The sequence below is a fragment of the Alligator mississippiensis genome, chromosome 7 (genome assembly GCF_030867095.1).
Source record: "Alligator mississippiensis isolate rAllMis1 chromosome 7, rAllMis1, whole genome shotgun sequence".
Lineage (NCBI taxonomy): Eukaryota > Metazoa > Chordata > Crocodylia > Alligatoridae > Alligator > Alligator mississippiensis.
The window spans coordinates 55,234,280-55,257,408 of record NC_081830.1 but is presented as its reverse complement, the minus strand read 5'-3'; the positions used below and the strand labels follow the sequence as shown (position 1 = coordinate 55,257,408).

Here is a 23,129-nt window from a genome sequence, read left to right as displayed (position 1 = left end):
AATAGCAAAGGAAAAAGCATAAATGCTTTAAGTTATTAATATTCCAAAATCAAAACTTGAGGCAGTTGTGAAATTTACAGTTACCATTTTTCTTTTATTATTTAATAATCTGCTCATACTGTAAAACATATGAATTTAAGTTAAATTTTCATTCACTTAAAGGTCTATTCTGTGTGACTTATTACAGAAGATGCACATCCAAAGATGCAGCCTGGATAAGAGTAGGAGCAGAAATGGGTAGTGAAAAGTTAGTTTTAGGTCTACTCAGTTTCTGGGGCAGATGAGGATAAGTATGGTTCTGACATAAATTGAGCAATAATTCAGTAACTGTAATTTAATACAGCTTGACTATAAAGATTAATTGGTAAGCACTGTGAGAGCTTTCCAGCCCAGCACATACCTTACACTATGGGGGGGTTTTAAACAGCCCAACTGTATGCAGTCCTTGAGCTAGAATATTCCTTCTTTCGTTTGTCATATACATGTATCATAAGAGTGAAATATTGAGTCCAGCATGGGAACTCAAATTAGGCCGCTTGGTCTTTAGCTTTTTACCTTTGATGGATTTATAAACAAGTTCCTTAGAGCAACTGAAACTATAAAGCACATAACGTTATGCATTTAAAAGATACTAAAGTTCTGTTGAATATAATAAAAAATGTAAAATGCACCCCAGGTTGACTAGCTACAGCTTTTTACTTTAGCAAATAACATTTAATAGTCTAATTTTACCAACATTAAAAAGCAATTGCAATAATCTGAAATGTTTTGATGCATTTAGAAAATAGCTAATGAAAGTATATAGCATATTCTGTAATTATGTCTTCTGTTTTAACCAGTTACACAAAAATGTTTTGTGGGGGAATGGGATTGTAGAGCATACAAGTGGACAGTAATGGTTCTGAACAATAATTTTTTCCAAAATATTTCCTGCTGTTGTTACACTAGCACAGTTCTGTTAATGATAATTTGATTCCCTCAAGGACCACTAACATTTATCACATTCCAAAAATATGCTTCTGGTCAGTTTGCTTGACATGATGGGAAACCGCTGCCAGCAGCTCTGCTATAATCACACTCCCATCACTGACCCTGGTGATGGAAGCACAACAGTATGAAATAGCTCCTTAGGCTTTTTCAGTGAAGAAAGACAAAATAATTTTCCCCCAAATTACTGACAGAGGAAACTAAGGCACACAGAAAGCAGCTTTCCCAAAAAGTCTATCTCACAGTGTGCTGGGAAACTTAATGCTTGTAAAATTCTGTGAAATCTTTTGCTTTTGAAAGATGCTCTGTTTATGTTTTATAACTTCCACAGTGAAGCTTCAAAGGGTCACTTTCATACAGTAGGATAACTACATTGGCCTCTCTTATTTATGGTATGTATAAAAAAAGAAAATTTGTAGAGAAACATTGCCATTTCATGTAAGAAATGACAGCTAGTAAACCAGAAGGATTAGGACATTCAGGTTTGAATCTTTAACACTTGTCAGTTCCTTTTATCATTCCACAGAAAATAAAACAAAGTTTAGAGTTGTCATGTTTGTCCTCTGTGGAAAAATAAAATCTGCTGAACATGAGTTTTTTATATAAAACTTTTTTATTGCTACTCCCCGGGTACCTGCCCCTACTGCCACCCGCCCCAGTGCCACCCCCTTCCACTTGGCTCCCCCATCTTCCTGTCTCCCTGCTACCTGCTTCCCCTTCATGCCTGCTCCCCAGCCACTTGCCACCCTCTGCTGCAGTTTATCCTGGTATCATGCCCTAACCTGGTATCTGTGGCATCAGCTTTGGTTCCAGCTCTGACCTTGGCCAGGTAGTGGCGGTGGTAGCAGTTCTGGCTCCAGCTCTGGAGCTGGAGCTGAAGCTTCAGTAGGTCCCCTGCCACTGTGCGTTTTTCCTTGTGCTCCTGCTGCTACTCACTGCTCAGTCTCCCACTCCTCCCTTCCCCTACCCCCTGACCTTTGTGACTTGGGTTCCCCTAGACTGTGTGGTATCCCCTGCGCTACCCTTCACACTATGCAGTTTCCCTCACGGTAGTGGGGGACAGCGTGTAGTTTCCTCTGTGGTTCCCATCCCCTCGTACTTGCCCCTCCCCATCCCTGTGCTGCATGGTTTCTTCTTCACTTCCCCACCATATGACACTTTCTGTGCTGCAGTAGCTATCTCAAGCCATCTTGGCCATGGCTAGGCAGTAGCTTGGGCCCAAGCCCCAGCCCTAGTACTCAAATCTAAGATGAGGCCTTTTTCTCCCCCCATATTAAAGCTGTATTCGTATTTACACATTTCTCTTAGCAACTTAAACATTTTGCTGTGTTCAATGCATGTTGCAGCGGTAGCAATATATACACATTTACATTTACAGTACGTTAACGCAATTATTGTGAATGTTTCTATATACAGGAAGCAACATTTTCAAAAACAGAATCCTTAAATTAAGCTCCTAAATCACTATGTAGCCACCTAATGATGGGATTTCAAAGGCTCTGAATAATTGAGTACAAGTTACATTAACTCAGATTGCAAATGAAGATGGGATAGCTCAGTAATTCAGAAGATAATGCAGGTTGGCTCTTGAGTGTGTGTGTGTGGGTACACACACACATGCACTTTCAGAAAAGGTATGATTTCCTGTGCTTGTCTTCTATGATGTAGGTGAGTGTTTTAAGGCTAAAACCAGATAACAGTTACTCATTTATGCAAAATCTGATATTTCTATTCTAGTTGAATAAAAAAAACCATGCATCTGGATTAGCTGTATAAGACCTAAAGAGAATTGAATAGAGTGGATCTATATCTCTGCTTCTTTACCTTTCACCAGAAATGTGATGTTGTGGTTCGTGTGCAATGGAGAGCTTTAAGGGGTGAATAGCAAGTATCTCGCTTTGTTCCATTTAGCATATGCATTGAGTGTAGTTTTGCATTGCACTGTTTTTCAGTACTACAATTTTTCTACAGCCTTCAGTACGCATTATTTTAACAGAATTTGTGAAAGTCATTCATGTGAAAAGTACATAGTAAATCAAATTTTCCAGTATATTACAGAAGTAATTAACTATATAATATAATGCAACGGTGAAAATAGGTTGCTGTCTAAACATTGCCTAAAATTCATTATTGTGGGCTTAGTATGTAAATGCTGTCTCCCCTAAATTATATTTTAAGATGTGTTTAATTAAACGGCATGAAAATTAGTAATGGATCTGAACTAAACCCACAGATCTCAACATTTTTCTGGACTTATGAAGGGTTTGCATAGCTGTTCTGTGTATGTGTTATGTGTATAATAACGTTTGGTACCAAAAATGCTAACCTGACTTTGTAATGCCAGAAGGTTTCCACTTAGACATATATGCCCACAGGAAAAGTTTTATTAATCTTTTGTTTGGTAAGCTTTAATTATCTGCTCTGGTGATGCTCGGTGGGCCATTTTATATGCCTCATTTTAACTCTTCTCCGTGCATGAGCTATTGGCCATCTGTAACCTGAACTACAAGCATATTAGTGAACAAAGGGAAATTCTTTGGTATAAATCATGATATTAAAAATAAATAATATAATCTATAGCTTTCTGAAATGAAGTAAGAGATGATTTAATCTGTATTCTTATTATATCTGGCCATGAACATTTCCATTTAGAAGATAGGTTATAGCTTGTACAGATTGCATGTCAGGGGAGGCATTTGGTGTTAAACCATTTTCTCATGCATTAGAAATACAGCCACGTTTCCAGCTAAAGAAAGTCCATGCAGCTTAAATTGTAATTTTATTGACTTAGCCAAAATTGAAGTAGGACAATTTTATTTCAATATAGTATTCTCTACATAGGCTTTCACTAAACTAACAAGTTGTGAATTTTATTGATTTGTTTGTTTATTTCATTTGCAACAGAATTAGATATTTTGGTAGAAGACAGCCTTGTGAGCGGGTGGTATTCAGTGCATTGTGCTCAGATAAACAGAATCTTCATTATTTTTCTACAGTTTACCTTTAAGGTAAAGAAATACTACCTAGTGTTGTGGAGTTTTGTGCAGGTAGCTGTGAATATTTCCTTTGGGTTTCGGCCATAAATTCCAGCCTTGCAGAAAATGGCCTTCAGACAAACAATAGTAGCCGCAAAAAATGTAAACTGCATTAAATTCAGTGAGGTGATAATTTCAAAGACTGTTTAAGTGATGGGCCTTTGTAAGCCAAAGAATAAATATACAGCTAAAATCAAAGAATACCATATCCCCCCCTTTGTGCTGGTACCAGAAGCCTGGCAGCAAATCTGCAATAGAATATTTATGAATATAACAAGAATCAATATCAGGCCTGCACCTTCATCCATTAAGCCATAGCTGAATTCCCTTGAGCCTTGTGAATGTGTGAGTGATTTTGGTTTTGCTAAAACATAGTGTTAGTTCAATTTTTTCACAGTTTCTGTGTATAAATATGCTCTTTTGGGATCTATAAGCCTTTTTTAATTTTAGCAAATTCTTTATAGTTTAATTAAAGTACTTCTAATCTTAGCAGTTCATGCTGGGAAATGATTTTTTGAGCCCCTCTATGCAAAGCTGGATCTAGTGCATGATCCACACAATTGTACCTCCTGTGATGCTACATGTGCATGACAGAAAGCATGACTGTGGGATCACACATTGGAACCAATCATGCCTCATTGCTGGTTTAGCAAAAGCCTGATCCTGGACTCCCTTTCCACCTGCAAGTAAGCCATGGGGGGCCATGCAAAACTGGGACCAAGAGTCGCACAATTCATGGGGCTTGGCTGCACCTCATATGCAGCTGTGACCCAGAGTCCTCTCTTGGCCAGGGATATCTCATACCCCTAAGCCTTGGGGGATCATGGCAGCTGTGATTCCCAGCACTGGGGGGGCGGGGGTTGCCCCTTGTGGCTGGGAGCCCTGTCAGCTGAAAGGCTCCCAGTGGCAGGGGGAGACCCTGCTGCACTTGCAAATTAAAACTGGATAGCAACCAGTTAGTACATATTTTCAGGGAATGATTTTATACTGGTTGAAGCGTTTTATGGCATGATACCTACTTTGCTATGTGTAGCTGATCTTAAGGTAATTTTGCAATTAACCAGCTAATTGCAGGATACCTATAATGTGTAGAGGTGGCCTTGCTCAAGTATCTGTTGACATCTTCTGCTGTCTGGAAGTTAGATTATGTATGTTGTTTTGAAGACTGTCAGATGTGCTGTGAGACTTTAGGCAAATTCTTAACATCTTTCCTAATCTGTAAAAAGGATATACTAGTTCAAAGTTTTGTGTTGCATAGGCCACAACTACACGGTAAACTTATCCATACCTTGAAGCTGTGCTTTGAAGCATACTCTGCCTCCTCATAAGCCAGAAGTAGTATAGCTGCATCTACATGGCACTATAGAAGGACCAATTGGGCCAATGTAGTCTCAGCTATATTGCTTGCGATTTAAGAGGCAGTTTGCATGGGAGCAGCATGGCATGCTTTAGGGTATCACTACTGGGCATAGTGGTTAGAGACAGCAATTACACATAAATTGGTATAAATAATCAGATACTGGTTCAAATCTGTAACACAGCAGAAGTTCAGTGCACATAAATCACTTTCAAAATAGCCGAAAACAGTTTAAGATTGTCACAACCCAAAAGTTGTGAGTTCTTGTTTGTGTGTGCTTCGGCAACGCTAAATTATGTTCCCACTAAAATTGCAGCTTCCTTGCACGGTGGAGTTCTCTGCTGCGGGAGAGAACTCCGGTGCAACGGGGAATTTCCCGCCAAATTTGTAGCTTCTTTGCATGGTGCATTTCTTTTGCATCTCAGAGATGCACGGTGCAAAGGAGTTCCCGCCATTTGTATAAGAGTTCGTGCCACATTATTGGCCAACTCTAATATATGCATACATAACGGGTAGCGATTGGCTTGCTAGCCGTATAAAGGACTTGGGTGGCTTCCGCCCAAGTTGGAGAGAAATCACTTGGAGAGAAATCACTTAAAGAGCGTGAAGATCTCTAAGCGCTGCGGATCCTCACGGACCCAACGCATTTCTTAAGCAGGCAACAGAGGTCTAAACAGCCTCTGGCCTCTCCCCGTTGCCGAGCGCAATCCTAGACGTATCCCTTTCCTATATACTCAATTTTCAAACCCACGGAGCCTTAACAACTCCGGGACCTGAGAACCAAACAGAGCCCACGGAGCTTCGACAACTCCGTGGGAAAGAATTGCCGAACCCGTGGAGCCTTAACAACTCTGAGGCCAAAGAACCAAATTTGTCGTAGTCCTCCAACGAGGATTTAAGTTTAGCTGCACCTGGAAACTGTCCAGCCTACACCACGACCATCTTGGGTGTAAGTAAATAATCTTTCAATCAACCATTACGCCTCTGTGACTAATTCTAGCCTGTGCGTGCCTTGCCGCTGCGTGGTTTCCTCCAGCCCCGCATGCCTGGGCTGCTGGCCACAGCCCATGTGTGCAAAGACGGGCCCGGCTCGCCCCCCGCCCGCACAAAGATAAACCTGGATGGATGTAGTATCAAACTTAACTCATTTAGGTTAAATCATTTTATTGTCCCAGATCCCTTCCAGATTCAAGTTAACTCACAGTCTCCCAGGATTCTTTGCACTTTCCCTGCAATGCCCCCCCTCGCCCCAGGTGGGCAGGCTAGCTGTGCCCTGTCCACTCCAGCTGAGCTGGGAGGCATGCTCTAGTGTCCCCCCTGGCTTCTGGCCTGGGTCAGTGCAGGCATGTGGCTGCATTTGTGGAAGCAATAATGAATGTCAGTTCACTTGCTTATTGCTTCAGTCTACACAGTTTAGATTAACCTGTGAAGATTGAATCAATTTGGCCTCAGGCTTTTTCACTGTCTGTACTTTGATCTAGTATCCCACAATGTTCTCGTGAGAAAATTGGAGGACTGTGGGCTTAACCGTGAGACAGTTAGGTGGGTAGGGAGCTGGTTGCCTGATAGGACCCAGAGAGTTCTAATGAACAGATCTGTATCGTCTTGGTGAGAAGTTGCCAGTGGTGCCCCTCAGGGGTCAGTATTTGGTCCAGTGCTTTTCAACATGTTTATCAATGATTTGGATGTGGGGGTAAAGAGCTCACTGGCCAAGCTCGTGGATGACACCAAGCTATGGGGAAGCATGGTCATGCTTGAAGATAGGATGCAGATACAGGCAGACCTAGATAGGCTAGTAAATTGGGCGGATTGGAATCAAATGTTTCTGCTGAATCAAAGTTCAACATGGAGAAATGTAAAGTGCTCCATCTGGGGACAACCCCCCACCTACACACCTACAGGCTTGGCAACACCAGACTGACCAGCACCATGAATGAAAGGGACCTGGGGGTAATAATAGACCACAGTATGAATCTGAGCTGGCAGTGTGATGCTGTAGTCAAAAGGGCAAATAATACCCTGGCATGCATCAATTGATGCATCTTCAGCAAAACTAGGGAAGTGATTCTTCCACTCTACTCGGCATTGGTGAGACAACAGCTGGAGTGCTGTGTCCAGTACTGGGTGCCGCACTTCAACAAGGACATGGTAAAGCTCGAGAGAGTCCGGAGAAGGGCCACCCATTTGATCAGAGACTTGCATAGCAACCCATACAAGGAAAGGCTGAGGGACCTAGGACTCTTCAGCCTGAAAAAGAAAGGCTGACAGGGGACTTGGTAGCGGCTTACCACTACATCAGGGGTGTACATCAAGGGCTCATTGAGGAACTGTTCACCAAGGCACCCTTGGGGAAAATCAGGAGTACTGGCCATAAACTCCTGGAAGACCATTTCAGGCTTAACTTCAGGAAAAACTTCTTCACAGCTAGGGTGACCAGACTGTGGAATAAGCTCCCTCCAGAGGTGGTGCAAGCGCCTACCCTAGAAACCTTCAAGAGGAGATTTGGACAGTCACTTTTGGGGGTCACCTGACCCCCCCCCCTTTTCCTGCCTGGTGCAGGGGGCTGGACCCGATGATCTTCTGAGATCCCTTCCAGCCTCACAATCTATGAATCTACTTAGCCACTAAGTTTACTGTGGAAACTGGGATACCATTTATTTGATTTTGCAAAGCAATTTCAGATCCTCAGGTGCTAGGTGATTATATAATATGTACAGAACTTATAAAAATCAGATTGACCAGTCCTTGCATTATTTTGCCAGTCCTCAAATTGAACCAGTTGGTAGAGAGAGAATTTCATGGAGATTAGGTAGGTGGCAAACTATAGCACAGTTCCTTTTTACAATCCTGGCTATGCTTATTTACTTACCATTACTGCAACTTGTTAAGGTAGAGAATAAGAAGTGCTGGCAATCTGTCTGTCTGTTCCCAAACCAGTGCTTATTATTAATTTGCTAGCACTGTGGTGATTGATTCATGAATACAAGTGTTTTGATGTGGGAAATCTATTGGGATAATCAATTTTGGTATCCTTTACTATGCTGATAATGTCTAATGCAAAAACACAGCAGCAAACTATGATCAAAGCTAACAATGCCTCTCCTGATTTTGTTTTTTTTTTCCTTTCTCATCTTATAGTGGGGTTTTATCTTGCTATATTTAGCAAGACAGCAACTGCTATGTTTAGAGACAGTAACAGTGAAACCAGGTACCAATACACTATTTCATTACAGTTCTATGTTTAAAATGATTTTAGAGTTTATTATGCCACAGTGGTTCCAGCTCATGTTTGTTCACTTCACAAATATATTTTAACTACCAGTCCTGCAAAATTCAGTCTCTGCTTTGAAAGTCAAGGTGGGTTTGTTCCTTCTCATGTTTCACTGCCAGTAATAAAGATCTGTAGGTCAAATTATGTCCTCTGTTACACCTGTCTAACCAAAAAGTAATCAATCTGTTCCTCACTGATATCCATTGAAGGATAATGGCATTGCACAAGTGTCACTGAGAGCATAATTTGGCCAGCAGCCCTGTATCTCTGTTACTGTGATAGTCATTATGCATGAAATGTAAAGCAGTCAGCTTAACTCTCAGAGCCCAGTGTGCATTTTCAGTGCTAGCAGTTAAGAAAGAAAGCATTTTTATTTGTAAACTGAGAGCTTTTTTATGGTAACAGAAAAACAAATATGTAACAACAATATACTAGTCATTGTTCAGAAAATAATTATTTCATATGGCCCATATCAAAGTAAAGCATTTGAAAGGGAACTTGAAATGTTTCTCATTAATCTCTCTTGTGTAACAACTGGGATTGACTATGATGCTGTCAAAATAGGTATCTAACTGATACAAAACTAATGGTTTTTCCACTAAACCATGGTGAGAGAGAGATTATTTGTAACTGGTTGGAGACTTGGTTAATGTAATTAGGGTCCTGTTCCATCATCAAAGTTGTGTATTTGAATCCACGTTGCCCAGCAGCATTTTAAGAGGGGGCATTCTGGGCAATGATCTTATCGTGCATTTGTAACTACAAAAGTATAAGCTATTCAAGAGTAGGGGAACTGTCAACCCAGTCTGCTGAATCTGCTTCACTTTGCATAGAATACTAAAAAGTCACTTGGGTGAAAGAGTGCCAGAGCAAGCATGACTGTAGCTCTGTTAGAGCACTCACCCAGGTTAGGAGAGGTGGAGAGAAATGTGTTCTAGTCTGTAGTCCATGGGCTCTTTATCTATTTTATACAATCTCTATTTAAATTAAAATATATAAGCAGGGCATGGATCAGAGACCATGGTTCTCTTCATCCTAGATCAGTGCTCTAGGCTAGAGTTGTGCTCGCTCTTTTTAAATGAATATTAAGGTTTCATTTTAAAGTGGAACAGTTTAACCATGAGTCTGTCCCCTCCAACTGCACTCGCCACCCCCAATTATTGCCCCACATGGGTTGGATTCCCTCCTTCATACCCTAATTTCCCCCTTACCTCTTGTGTGGCATGAACTCACCCTCAGCTCCCCATGCTGTGCTACACTGCTCTGCCCCCTGGGAGGGTGGCTGCTGTTGCAGCTGGAAAGATGGAGGGAGTAGTGGATAGTGAGAGCCTGGGGGCTGCAACATATCCTCTTGTGGGCCACGTGGCCCATGGGATACCAGCTGAATAGCCCTGCCCTAGAAAATGGGAGATATGGATTGAAAATGGTCAGGCATGAGAGAGAATTGATCCTAGGTCTCCTGCTTCCTTAGTAGGTCTTCAAGTCTGAGCTACTGTACACAAGGAGGTCACTTTCATCTCTACTCTGAAAGAGCCTGGTCCCCACTGTACTTTGTGTGAAGCCTGATGTGGTAGGTGTATGTTTTGCCTTCCCACTTGATTGGCCCCACAGGTGAGGTAAGCATAGAAATGGTTAGTTTTGTGAAGTGTAAATGCTTGGGGCCCTTGGACATTGAAGACTGAAGTACCTCTGAAGTTTAGGCTGAGCAGAGATTTTGAGGATCACAGTTCTGGAGTTAGATGCCTAAATTGCTGCCTAAATATAGTTGTGCATCTAAGCCTTAGAGTTTTCATATAAGGTACTACATATTACTGTGTTTCAGTCTTAAAATTACTGTTTATTGCCCCCAATCTGAAGGCTAGTCTACCCTGCAATTTAGTGCAAAGGGTGCCTTCAAACATGCAGTGCTGTTCTGCCCAGGCTACCTTTTGAAATGGAAACAATATAGCTATATTCATGTGATGCTGTGAGCAAGCCAGTTAGCCTGTTCCTGCATTGTAAGCTTGCAGTATAGACATAGCCAAGGTGAGCATGGGGTTGTAGCTAGAGAAGTTTTTTCCACTCAAGGTGCATAGCGTGGCCAACCTAGTTAGAATGTTTACCTTCACCCAGCACAATAACAGGAGGTGTGAATGTGGAATGCTCTTCAGTTCATCTCTATGCATATAACCAGTTCCACTTATTATAATGCTCTGCCAATTACCTTAGTTACATATCTTCCCGGGGGGGGCTGGGGTGGCATGCTAAGGCACATGGTTAACAGCCTAGAGGTTACAAGTTTGAGGCCAAAGTAGAATGCTTATGGCATGACCTGTCAGATTCAAATGAATCCTTGAATTCTGCTAAATACCTTATCACAAGGACACAAAAAGGGAAATCTTCCTATTGTTGCCAGTCTGATTTGCTAAACTCCATCTTTTCTTTCATCCATTGGATGTTCCCATTTACAATTCCATTGCTTTTCTCAAAAGTTACTGATTTTGTGGCTGTCATGTCTGTCAGATGTTAGTCATTTGGACTTTTTCCCCCAAATCACTGTATGTTGTTCTCTACAAGCACTATAAGACCCATTGATTGTTTTGGGTGATTTCAAATCAGCCTGGGTGCCTTCCTTTGATACAATATTGGTAAATGTGACCTTGATCTCTTCTTGGGGCCTTAGGTACTGTTTTAGCTTTATTATCATAGAGATTATGATCCATGATTAATAGTTGAGAGCTATGTCCAGCAAAAGAAGATAGGTATTTTAAACAGGCTTTTGGCTTCCAAAAGTGATATAACCAGAGTACAGCTGTGTGAGGGCACAACCCAATAGGGCAGGCACCCATCGTGACACCTTCATTGCCACATAAGATGTATGGTCAGATGACTAACTGTGTAGATCTATGGGAGAAGGGAGGACTAACTTTAGTGTTTACAGTGCATATTTACATGGTTCCTGCCACCACAGCAAAAGAATCACACCTAAGGCATTACAGAAACAAACTTGTGTGCTAAAGCAGTTTGGAAGTAGCTTTCTAGTTAAATCATTCCTCTCCATCACAAAATTCCTGTGTGACCTTGGCCTAAGTCACCTAGGATATGTCTACATTACTTGTGCAGCACTCTCGGGAGGAGATTTTTCTGTGTGTGTCCAGCTCACCTGTTCTTATTCTCATGCATCAAAACTGGACGTTCAGCGGTGAAACTGCTCTGGGGTCATTCCTCTTGGCCAGTCCAGGATGATGTTGTTGACCAGCTGCTGATAATCTTTTTGTGTCAGTGGGCTGGAATGACCTGGCTCAGGTCCAAGACAGCAAACGTAGGACCTGGCCACCACTGTTGCTTCTCCATACTATCCAGCTGCAGCAGAGGTAAAGCACCCTGCCATCCAGCTGTGGTTTGGGCCTCTGAATTACATCAAAGACCGCCAGATCCAGCTCGTGGGCCATAAGTTGCTGATCCCTTTTATAGATAGAGGTATCAAGCATGGCTGCCTGGGGATGCCCCTGAAACAGCTTTACTGGGTATTTCTAGGTTTAGTATGTGCCAGTGGGAGTGGGCAGATGGAGAATGATCTACACTAGTGTTTCCCAACCTTTTTCATCCCACAGCATACTTACATGGCCTCTCCCATTCCCATGGTACACTGGCCAAATATAGGGGGGCGCACGGCCAAATGTAGAGCAGTAGCGGGGCAGCGGTGGCAGCACTGGCTGGAGCTATGCCCTGCCAGGAGCCCCCTCCCCCCCTAAGATCCTGTGGCACCCCTGGTAATGTCTGATGGCACACCAGTGTGCTACAGCATGCCAGTTGGGAAATGCTGCTCTACACAGATTTTGGGGGGCAGGTTCTACAAATGATTGTCAAGTAAGATGCTGCTATTCAGTGAGTAAGGCCATGTCTGCACAGTAAACTTGCCATATCAGGCAGCAGTGTCCCCAAGCAGTTTGCATTGCTCTGTGCAAGCTACCTCCCAAACTGGAAGTGGTGTAGCTGCATGTCTGCTACAGATGGGCTAATTGTTACTGCTGACTGAGTGCCAATTAGCCTGCCTCTGCTAATTCCAGTGTTAGAGGCAGCTGGGGTGGAGTAGTGTGGCGTGTCTGGAGACTGTTGCTTCTGGGTACAGGCAAGTTTGATGTAGATATCTGCCTGAGGATGGCCAAACTTAAGGCTTAATTTGCCCATCTGAGTTCCACGCCTGCGCAATAGATATGCTAATATTATGCTAATATGGAATTCTGATTTCCTTGTATACAATGGTGGGAGCAATGTAAGCAGAGGGACATACCATATTTAATCACAGACATTTCACCTTTTTCACCAAAAATTGCCGTCCAAAATTGGGGTGTTAATTTCTGTGCTGGAGTGGAGATATGGGGATGATGCCTTGGACTCTCTTCACAGCTGCTTAAAGGAGGGGCAGAGTCTTGTTTTCAGTATCACTCATTGTCTCACTGCAGCTGCACGGGTACAGGTTTAACCTTGTCACAACCACTGTCAAATCAGCTCAGCCAAAACTGCTGCCATTTTGGCAGTGGCAGTTTAACGCTGTGACAGCATTAAACGTGCTGCTATGCAGCTGCAGTGAGAAGATGAGTGCTACTGATGGCGAGACTCTGCTCCTCCTTCATGCATCTGCTGTTCAGCCATGGTGAGACCATGCTGTGGCAGGGAAGATTCTAGAAAAAACTTTTTTTTTGTGTGTGTCTTTCTGCCTTCTCAAAACAAGGTGTGTCTTATTTCACAGCAGGTGGTATGTGATCAATATGGTATTGGTTGTGTAGCTAGTGGGGTGGCACTAGCAAAGATTTACTGGTTATTAGTTGTATATGCACAATTTAGTCTATTTTGTCCTACCTAAATAAAGACACAGTGAAAATTTCCTGTGCGAGCAGGATGAAAATGTAGAGCAGTGATCTCAATTTCATGATCCTGCCTGAGGCAGCCAGCACAAACAATATTGTTATCTTGCATTTTGACTTTCCCACTTTTTCATCCTCTGTCTTCTTGAACTGAGAGGAATAGGAAGGCATATGCTGTATATTCCTAGGCTGAAATGGAGGAACAATTATGGAACAAAGTCCAGTGTATTTTATCACATAGTTTACAAACAAAATCATACAGGCATTTTGCAGGTTAAAAACTGAGCATGTATAAAGTGTTAAAATACTTCCTTCTGTCACAACAGACAGACCTCTGCATTTTCAAATCCTGACTTACGAGGCTTTCAAATTGTTCACATAACATAGCTATAAATAGTTCAACCCTGACTTCTCTGACTGAAAGTACTCTGACGTCACTACATCTTAAGTAGGCCTTGGAAAGACTGTGAGGTTAAAATGGACAAAATTACCTTTCATTATAACTATTATTTTTCTCTAGGCTTGAGATCAAGAGAGCTATAAAATGTTTTTGAAATTACCATTATACCTAAGGGTTATAAATAGAGTTAAAACTTGCTATAGATGAACTCAGGCTACTAGAACTGAAGCTGAAGTTAATTCATGGAACTCCCATGGCATATGCCATTCAGCAGGTCTGATAAGATCACAATGCTCCCCTTGGCATTAAGATCTAGAAATTTCATGCACTTAGACATTGGTACTTTATAGAAAATAATAGTTTTTTTATTGTTGTCTTACTGTTTAAAAATTAGGTGAGATAATTAGGAATTACAAGACAACATGTGGCATTCTGGTAAGAATAATGATTTCTTTAGCACTTTGCCAAGATTTTTGCTGCCAAAATAGTAACAGGATTCAAAACAGAAAGACAGTTAATTTAAATTTCCTTTTGGGAGCTATTGTGGAGAGTATGTAATACTGTTTGTCCTGGCTGTCTGGCCTAGAGGGGCGTGTATAGACTCCAGGGCCAAAGAGTTGTGAGTTCAAGCCTGGGTGTGTGCCTGGACTCTTGGTTGGACCCCCATGTCCAGGAATTGTTTTTTACTTTATGGTTAAGGGCTGCTAGGCTCTGGAATGGGCTCCCAAGGGAGGTGGTGCTCTCCCCTAACCTTGGGGATCTTCAAGAGGCGGTTGGATAGATATCTGGCTGGGGTATTACGATCCCAGCACTCGTTCCTGCCCAGGGCAGGGGGTTGGACTTGATGATCTGTTCAGGTCCCTTCCGACCCTAGAGACGATGAAACTACTTCAGACAAGCAAATATAAACCCAAAGATAATTTTTAAAGCTGTATATTTCTATACATACATGTGCAATTATGTGACGATATTATCATATTTTATTGCAAAAGGAAATAATTTTTGTCAACATCTTTGTTCAGGGGTGTAGAAATATGTTTATCAAGGTCAGAATAGCCTTTTTTTTCCTGCAGGAGGTCAGCAAATTACTTCTTTAGCCAAAAAAGAGCATTAGATATATTGGAAATATACCTCATAAATGTTGCATTCCCACTTTTGGAATATTGGCTAACTGGTGGAGGTTATATTCAACTTCATAACATTTGTGTTGGACAAGAAGTTTTTTTTTAATTTTTATTCCTGCTTGCAATTTTAAATGTAGAGCATTAATGTTTCTAATTTCCAAGTCTTTACCCAAATTTTACAGTGTTTGTAAAATGAAATTTGGAGATGAACACATTGAATGGAAAATTCCTACATAACATTTCCTACAGTGCATATAGAATTGTTAGCAGCTGATTCTTACTTATCCAGTAACTAAGTAGTATTTCACAAAAGCCCTGGGAAATGATTTCTTTCAGTATTCAAGCAATTTCCTGGAACCCTGTTTTCTTAGTACCCACTTCATTTTTTTTAAATGGCACTTAAGTGTGTTTCTTTTTTTGTGTGATTACTGTATATCTCCAGTTGGGTTGGAAGCTGAATTGTTCCTTTGGGGTTAAAAGAAAATGAATCTTCTATTATGTCAAGTTGTAGAGTTGCAACAGAACTGCATGATGGCCATTAATCCAGTCTTAGAGGCAGAATAGTCTCCATGGTGTCTGTGCATCCTATACCCAGGAGGAATGCGTAGCGAGTCTTCTGGTATGATCTCATATTAATGCTAAATGTCTTCATGCAGAGAGCTTCCAGGAAGCTGGCTCTTGTGGCATACATGTCTTCTCACTGAATTTCTTAGATCTTGCTCATTCCATGCATTTGCTTTGCAGTTTCCACAGCTGGGCCCCTTGGAACAGTAGCAATATTTACTGCCTTATAGGAAAAAATTAGAGAAATTGGAAAATGCAAGTGTATTCCATTAAATTCTTTGTGGAGGGTAAGATAATTTAAACTATGGAATACAACCATCTTTAACATCTAAATAATATCTCTTCCACAGTAATTACATTAGGGTTAAAATGAATGAAATATTACAGTGAGAAAGGTGGCAATGCCTCGTTAAACAAAAACACTCTTTATTATTTTGTATGTCTTTGGCATCTTTCTTCTGTCATTCTTTAATACTAAGATTGTATTTACAAAAAAAATAGAATACCTCTTGTTTTGGACTCTTGAGGTTTTATTCCATGACAGAAATCATAACCCTTCAATGGGTAATATAGATATACCAGTTAGATTCAGAGTAATACATTTTAAAGTCAAAATGGACTTACGACTTGAGGTGAGACAAAACAATAGGAATAAGCGAGCTGTAAAGAAACCTCATTTTCATGCAGATATGTTTATAATTATGAGTAACATAAAGAGAAACAAAGTAGGTTTTATAAAAGTTTTCATTACGTGTTAGCCACTCTAAGACTCAAAAGCTGGGTTGTTTGGATCAACTTAGTTTTAACTTTTTTGTATTTGACATTGATAATAAACTCTCTATTCATCTTTTGAGTGAGTATCATGAAGGATGTATGTTGTGCTGAGATTGTTTTTATCATAGTTAATTAAATGGAGAGATTTTGTGGTCTGGGCAATATTCTTGGAATAATACAATCACTAGAAAATGAAATTAAATGAATGTTAAATCAACTCTTCAGTCTTCTCATGAAGCATAGATATTTAAGAACAAGATTGTCAGAACATGGCCCCTGCTTGCAGTTGGTCTCTTATATTTGCAGTTGTGTGCACTTTTTTGATCCATAATCACCAGGGATCCTGGTTTTCTCTGTAAAAAGAAAAAAAATCAAAGTTCTCTGATAGAAATCCAAAATACTCTGATTTAAATCCTTGAATCTCTGTTTTTCATCAATTAAAGTGAAACACCTCTGTCTGTCTGTCTGTCTGTCTGTCTGTCTGTCTGTCTGTCTGTCTGTCTGTCATTTAAGTGCACAGTTTTCTTGATATACTTACAATTTTAAAGCTATGTAGAAGCCTACCAGTGCCTCAATTATTATAATAAAACAAATTCTAAATGCCTATATATTTTAGTATTCATTTTGGTATTTTTGTATCGTGGAAAATCAAAGCTCCCCCTGCCCCCTTCGCTCACCAGGAAGTGGGTCCAGCTATGGCTTTGCTCTGCTGCTGCTTTGTGACTCTGAGCAGCCCTGAAATGCCAGTGCCCTGCCCCTGCCCCTACTGTTGGCCCTCACTTCCAGCCTGCAGCCCTCGCCCTCCCCCAGGTCTGCTCTGGTGGGGGTGGGAGGAGGGGAGGGTTGTGGCTTCACTCTAACCTACAGTACCCTGGCCCTGCTGGTGCCCCTCACTTGTGACTCAGCCCCCCACCCCTCCCAGCCCTGCTGGTGCCCCTCACTCCTGACCTGATGCCTTCTGCTCCCAGTGTGTGGGGCAGAGAGTAGGTGTGTTGGGTGGTGGGGGGGGCAGGGTGTGTGTGGGCAAAGGCGATATGTTGTGGAGTATAGAGGGGCACATAGCCCCCACAGATTTCAGCACCCATAGTAGGGCACAGGGCTGCAGCATGGCCAGATTGGCACCAGACAGGAGCTGCCTCTGTGGCCCAGTGGGCAGGACCCAGAGAAGGGGGGGAGCACTGTGCCACCATGGCTACCAATGTGAGGCACCCCCTGCCAGTGTGGGGGGCACAACACCACACTGCTGCCGGAAGTCCTGTGCTAGCTGTGCTGCCATGGCCCACAAGGTGAGGCACTGTGGCAGCAGCAGAATGGAGTTGTGCCTTCCTGCTGGTGCTGGGCAGGCAGGGAGTGTCTTATTTTGGCAGCCATGGCAGCATGGCACTCCTGATGGTGGTGACGGTGGCAGCACTGAGCCTTCCCACCCTGCTCTGCCCTCCCATGCTGGGTTCCACCTGCTGGGCTGTGGAGGTGGCTCCTTCCTACTGCTGGTCTGGCCAGTGTACAGCCCTATGCCCTGCTGTGAGCGCAGAATTGGGGGGGGCGGGTTGGGGTGCATGTGCCTTCCCATTCCTCACCCATGTGTTGCCTATGCCACCCCCATGCATTGCCTGTGCCCCCACTGTACCTACAGGGAGCTGCAGGATCTGCTCTCCATCATGTTGCTTGGCAGCATTTCCAGGCACATGTATGTATGTGCACGCATATGCACATGGCCCCCTGCCTCTGATCACCTTCTTCCCACTCCCCCCAGCCCCAAGCAGACCCTTGCAGGCTGGAACTCTGCCAGGCTGCAAGAGGAAACCCATGGTTTCTGGGGTTTTTCTCCTTTAAAGGGGAAAATCAATGATTTTCTGCATTTTTTCTGTGGGAAATGGAAAATATGGATCCCTGGTAATCACTTGTGCATATAAATGAGAGAATTGCATATACAAATACCGTTTCACACAGAAGGCAAACAGGAGTATGCAAATGCTTTTTGTACGCATAACTGTTAACCCTTACAAGCACTTGTGTACACATTCATCAAAGAATGATGCACACAGGTGATGTGTCTTCACAAACTCTGTTTTTGTTCTTGGACCAAGCATTTTTTTTTTAAATGAGTTTGAATGGGAAAGTGCAGAACAAGACATCTACAAACTGGACTTTTAAGTGTGATTTAAACAGGGACTACAGAGTCTTATCTCATTACCTGGAGTAGCTTCTGTGACCCATTTGTTCCTATGGGTTCTTTGCTTGTTTGTCTCTCTCAGCATTTCCCTTACCCCTTCCCCACCCCGCTCCTTCCTGCTTTTCTACATGTTGTATTCTAATTACTCATTCCACTTTATACTCTTCTCTATCTTGTCCTTTCACAGCATCTGATGAAGTGACTATGAAGACTTGTGCTCTTTAGATATATCTAACTTGATCTATAAAGGTGCATATCTATTTTGCCTTCTGACTGGCTTCAGACTAACACAGCTAGCTACCTCTCTTTACCAACTCTGTTATTTGGTAAAATGAGTGTTGCCACCATAAACTTTGCCAAAAGTACGGGACAGTAACATGCAATGCAGTTTCTATCAGTGCACCATCATTTTCCAAGACTTGGAGGACTGGGCTTTCTTGATGCTGTATAAATAATGTAAGACGGGTGTGCTTGAACCTGTTACCAATGATAACCAGATTCCAGGATTTCATGTCAGCCCATTTTCCCCTCCAGTTTTCAAGTTTTGCCCTTTGATATCTTGCTCAGTCCCTTAAGTTTTAAAATGGTTCATATAAAACAATAAAACTTATTGTGTTAATACCTGATGAGAGAAACATCATCAAATTGTGATTAAGACCTCTCAAACTCAGCCAGAAATTTAACAAGGAAACTATTTAGTTAGTACTGATGCCATGCAGTTTATGATTTGTTTGGTTATTATCTCTGTTCAGAGTATATTTTCCATATCCCTGTTCATTTAAGTTAACTTTTAACCTGATTTGTTTCTTATTATTATGTCACTATTAAAGACTGAAGAAAAGATAATAAAAATGTTATAGGAATACTAACATTCTGCCTTAAGCAGACAAAATCAGACAGATATTTTGTTTGTGTATTTCATTGTCTTCTAGAGTATTGTAATAATCTACAATGTGCTTCATTATATATTAGTGTTGTGAGCAGTTTTAATGGTTTTGTTGAGTACTTATTCATTAAACGTTATATTTAGCATGTTAGTTCTTTGAAGTTAAATGGGAGTCTTTCAAGAGAAGTCAAGTCAAATCAAGTCATCCCTGAGGCTGCTGCGACTGTTGAGGCATCTTAGATGCTATAACAACCCTCTTCCACTCTGCCCTGTGTTTGGCTAGTTTTGTGGACTCTGTCAGTTGAAGGCCTGCCCAGTAATTACTATTGGTTTCCCTGCTCTTCTTGGGTCTACCTATTTTTCTCTTTCCCTGTACTTCACCCTGCATTATGTTGTTGGCAAGGGTGTCCAGCCTTCTCATGATGTGTCCAAACCATTGCAGTTTCTTTTATCTCACAACCTTGATCAACAGTTAATAGGTTACAATTTCTTGACTGATATGTGAGAGAAAGATGCATAAAATAAGGCACTTTTGTCAGATCCCCTGACCAATATTTTGATATTTCCAAAAACTATTCCAGTTTAAATCTCATGCACACTTTCTGTGGATTTGTGAGACTTGAGTTAGGGTCAGACTTGGTCTATCATTTCATTGCCTTCAATTGTATTATTTTATTAATAGTAACACATTAATACTCATGACCATCTGTTTCTTTTCAGGTTTTTTGAATGATTCAGTTAGTAAATGCATTGTGGCTTTACGCTTAACTGTCGTAGTAAAAGTGAGCACCTGTACGTCAGCGGAAAGCCACTCAGATGACATTCAGTGTTCGGGGAAAGGAAAATGTATCACAAGACCATCTGAGGTAAGGTGAAACATTACTAAAATCTTCATGCACAGATTAGATTTTAAATTGGGTAATACATATAAACAAGTCAAAAGTTTAGAATGCAGTATTTATATGAGCGTGCGCATGTGTGCATGCATACCTGCTATTGTTTCCATAGATGTCATTGAATAATAACATTGTACTATTCTGTTACACCATTTGCAAAACTAAAGACATAAGAGGAAGGGAAAGACTAGTTCATAAATTCATAGAAGTTAGGGGCTGGAAAGGACCTCATGAGATCATCAGGTCCAGCCCCCTTGCTCTTAGGCAGGAAAGAAAAGACTGCTGGGGTCAGAGGACTCCAGCAAAGTGTGCATCCAGTCATCTTTTGAAGATCTCCAGGGTAGGTGACTGTGCCATCTCTGGGGACTAGTTAAAAGCACGAAGAATCATTCACTGACCACATAATAAAAAAATTATTTTTATCCAGTCCAGAGTATATTTCATTACACTATAATAATGAACTTTCACCCTAAAGGAATACTCTTTCATTAATAATCTCAATATATATATATATTTACTCAGAAGTGTAAAACTGATATATATATTCAACTTGTCATGACAACACTATAAATGAGATAAGTTCTTAAAATTTCACACAGAAGAGAGAGTGGGGGCACACAGCCTGGCCTGAGAGCGTAGAGGAAAGGGAAAAGGAGAGGTTGCATTGGAGCAAGCTGAGATACTCAAAGACTGTGATTAATGGGGGAGCAGTTGACAGTTGGGAGTCCAAATCTTTAAGTAACCCTGCAGCTCTGTTGGATTCCATGTGTGCTGTCTGTACATTTTACAGGGGTACAGGTTGTATCCGTGTTGGCCTAAGGACGTAGGCAGGCAAGGTTCTTTTGGAAAATCTGATATCTTTTATTAGATAGTTGGAAAAATTCCAACTCAGAGAGTTGGAAAAATTCTTCTTTGCCAGCTTTTGGGTACAAATACTCTTCTTCAGGCTGAGGAAGCATTTGCAGCTTGTCTGTGCTCTTCCTGGATGGAATGAATAGTAACGAAGCCAGAGGCTGGTATGCATGCAAGAAAACCAGTCAGTGAAGATGTAAACATTGAGGAATCAGTGGGTAAGAGACATGGGAGTGGGGGGGAAGGTAGAGAAGAGGAATGAATGTAGCTGGTAAATAGTGGAGAGGTACCTGGGGAGTCCCAGCAGGTTATAATGTGTCATAAATCCAATATCTATATTTAGACCATAATTTTTTGTATCTGGTAGGTTGATGAAGTGAAGTTCGTAGGTTCATCTGTGAAAGATGTTTTGTAAATTCCCTTTGAGGGTTAGAACTGAGATTTTGGAGAGAGTGTGGTTTTCTTGTGAGAAATGTGCCCCCACAGGTAATTGGGTATTTTTGTCTTTGATGGATTTCCGGTGTGTGCTCGTTCTGGTACACAATTGTTTTTGGTCTCTCCTCCATATTTTCCATCAGGGCATTTGGTGCATTGGATGACATATATTACATGTCTGGAAGTGCAGCTGTAAGATCCAGGAATGCTGGTGGTTCTGTTATAGGGTATAGTAATTGTGGGTGTGGTGGAGATATGTTGTTAGGTTTTACATTTCTCATCATGGCATGATCTGGATCCATTCGGTGTGTTTTGGGCTGTAGGAAGTTTGCTTCTGGTGATGAGGTTTGCAAGGTTCGGTGCTTGTTTGAAGGCTAGGATGGGTGGTTCTGGAAAGATCTCTTTAATAACAATTGTGTCTTTTTTTAGTATGGGTTGCAATTGTTTGAGGATTTTCTGTATAGTTTCAAGGGAGGAGTAATATATCATAACCAGTGGTGTGTGATTCATGGGCGTTTTCCTTCTGTACTGCAGCAATTCTTCACATGGTATCCAGGTGGCTCTTTCAAAAGTGCGATCTACCTCTCTGGAGGAGTGTCCTTGTTGAGTGAAAGCCAAAAGCAAGAATCGTGATATGTACCCAAAAGCTTGCAAAGAAGAATTTTTCCAACTACATGTAGTCCTCGGACTTATGACACAATTGGTTTCTGAAAACCACATCTTAAGTCGAAACATTGTAACTCAGAACCGATTTTTCTCATAGGAAACAATGTTAAAAATGGGGGATTGGTTCCTGAACCAAGGTCCGATACCCTATTTCCATAAAAAATAACCTAGAATTTTGTATTCAATTACAGAGTACAGAGATGAGTAATATAGCTACATTCATGTATTTATATTGTAAATAGCAATCATATTGATTTGGAAGAACTTCTTTGAGGTGACTTTGCTGGACTTTTTAAAGGGTTCTTGGCTGGAGTCTTCTCAGGAGTCTTGGCTGTAGGGTTTTCTGGAGTCTTGTCTGCTTTCTTAAAGAAAATGTCCAAGGAAGTTTGGACAGATGTTCTCCAGAGACATGTGTGATGCAGCGAACTTGTTCACTGGCATGGCATTGCATCACATCAGATTAAGCATTGTAAAGTTGAAACTGACGTCAGAAAGTTGAAACAGGGTGTCAATTTATAAATGTAAGTGCGAAACATTGTAAGTGGAGGACTGCCTGTATTTGAGTTGGTCTAATAAAATAGACCAGATTTACTGAAAGAACCTTGTCTGTACATCTTTACTTTTATAGTTTTATATAGTCTAACTCCTTTCTCACTCTGCGCTTGTATGTTGTTCAGAAATTATTGAATAGTGCCACTGATTCCTCTGAGCATAATCTTGGGAAGAAACAAAGCAGAACAATTTTACAAAGTCTCGAATTTTTCCTTCCTGTATCTGAGTATTGCTCTTGTTGAAGTTATCAGTGCACTGTTCTTTCTTTTTTAATAATATTATCTTAAAGAACTATAATAACGATAATAGG

At 41.4% G+C, this 23,129-nt stretch overlaps 1 protein-coding gene across 3 annotated transcripts in view; it reads left to right on the top strand.

Annotated features, from left to right (window-relative positions):
* DNER (delta/notch like EGF repeat containing) overlaps nt 1-23,129 on the top strand; it is a 366,522-nt gene that overhangs the window by 159,380 nt on the left and 184,013 nt on the right. For all 3 annotated transcript variants that reach the window (XM_059730967.1, XM_059730966.1, XM_019491837.2), the window contains one exon: nt 20,139-20,284. In XM_059730967.1, coding sequence (XP_059586950.1) covers nt 20,139-20,284 — 146 coding nt within the window. The remainder of the gene's footprint in view (nt 1-20,138; nt 20,285-23,129) is intronic.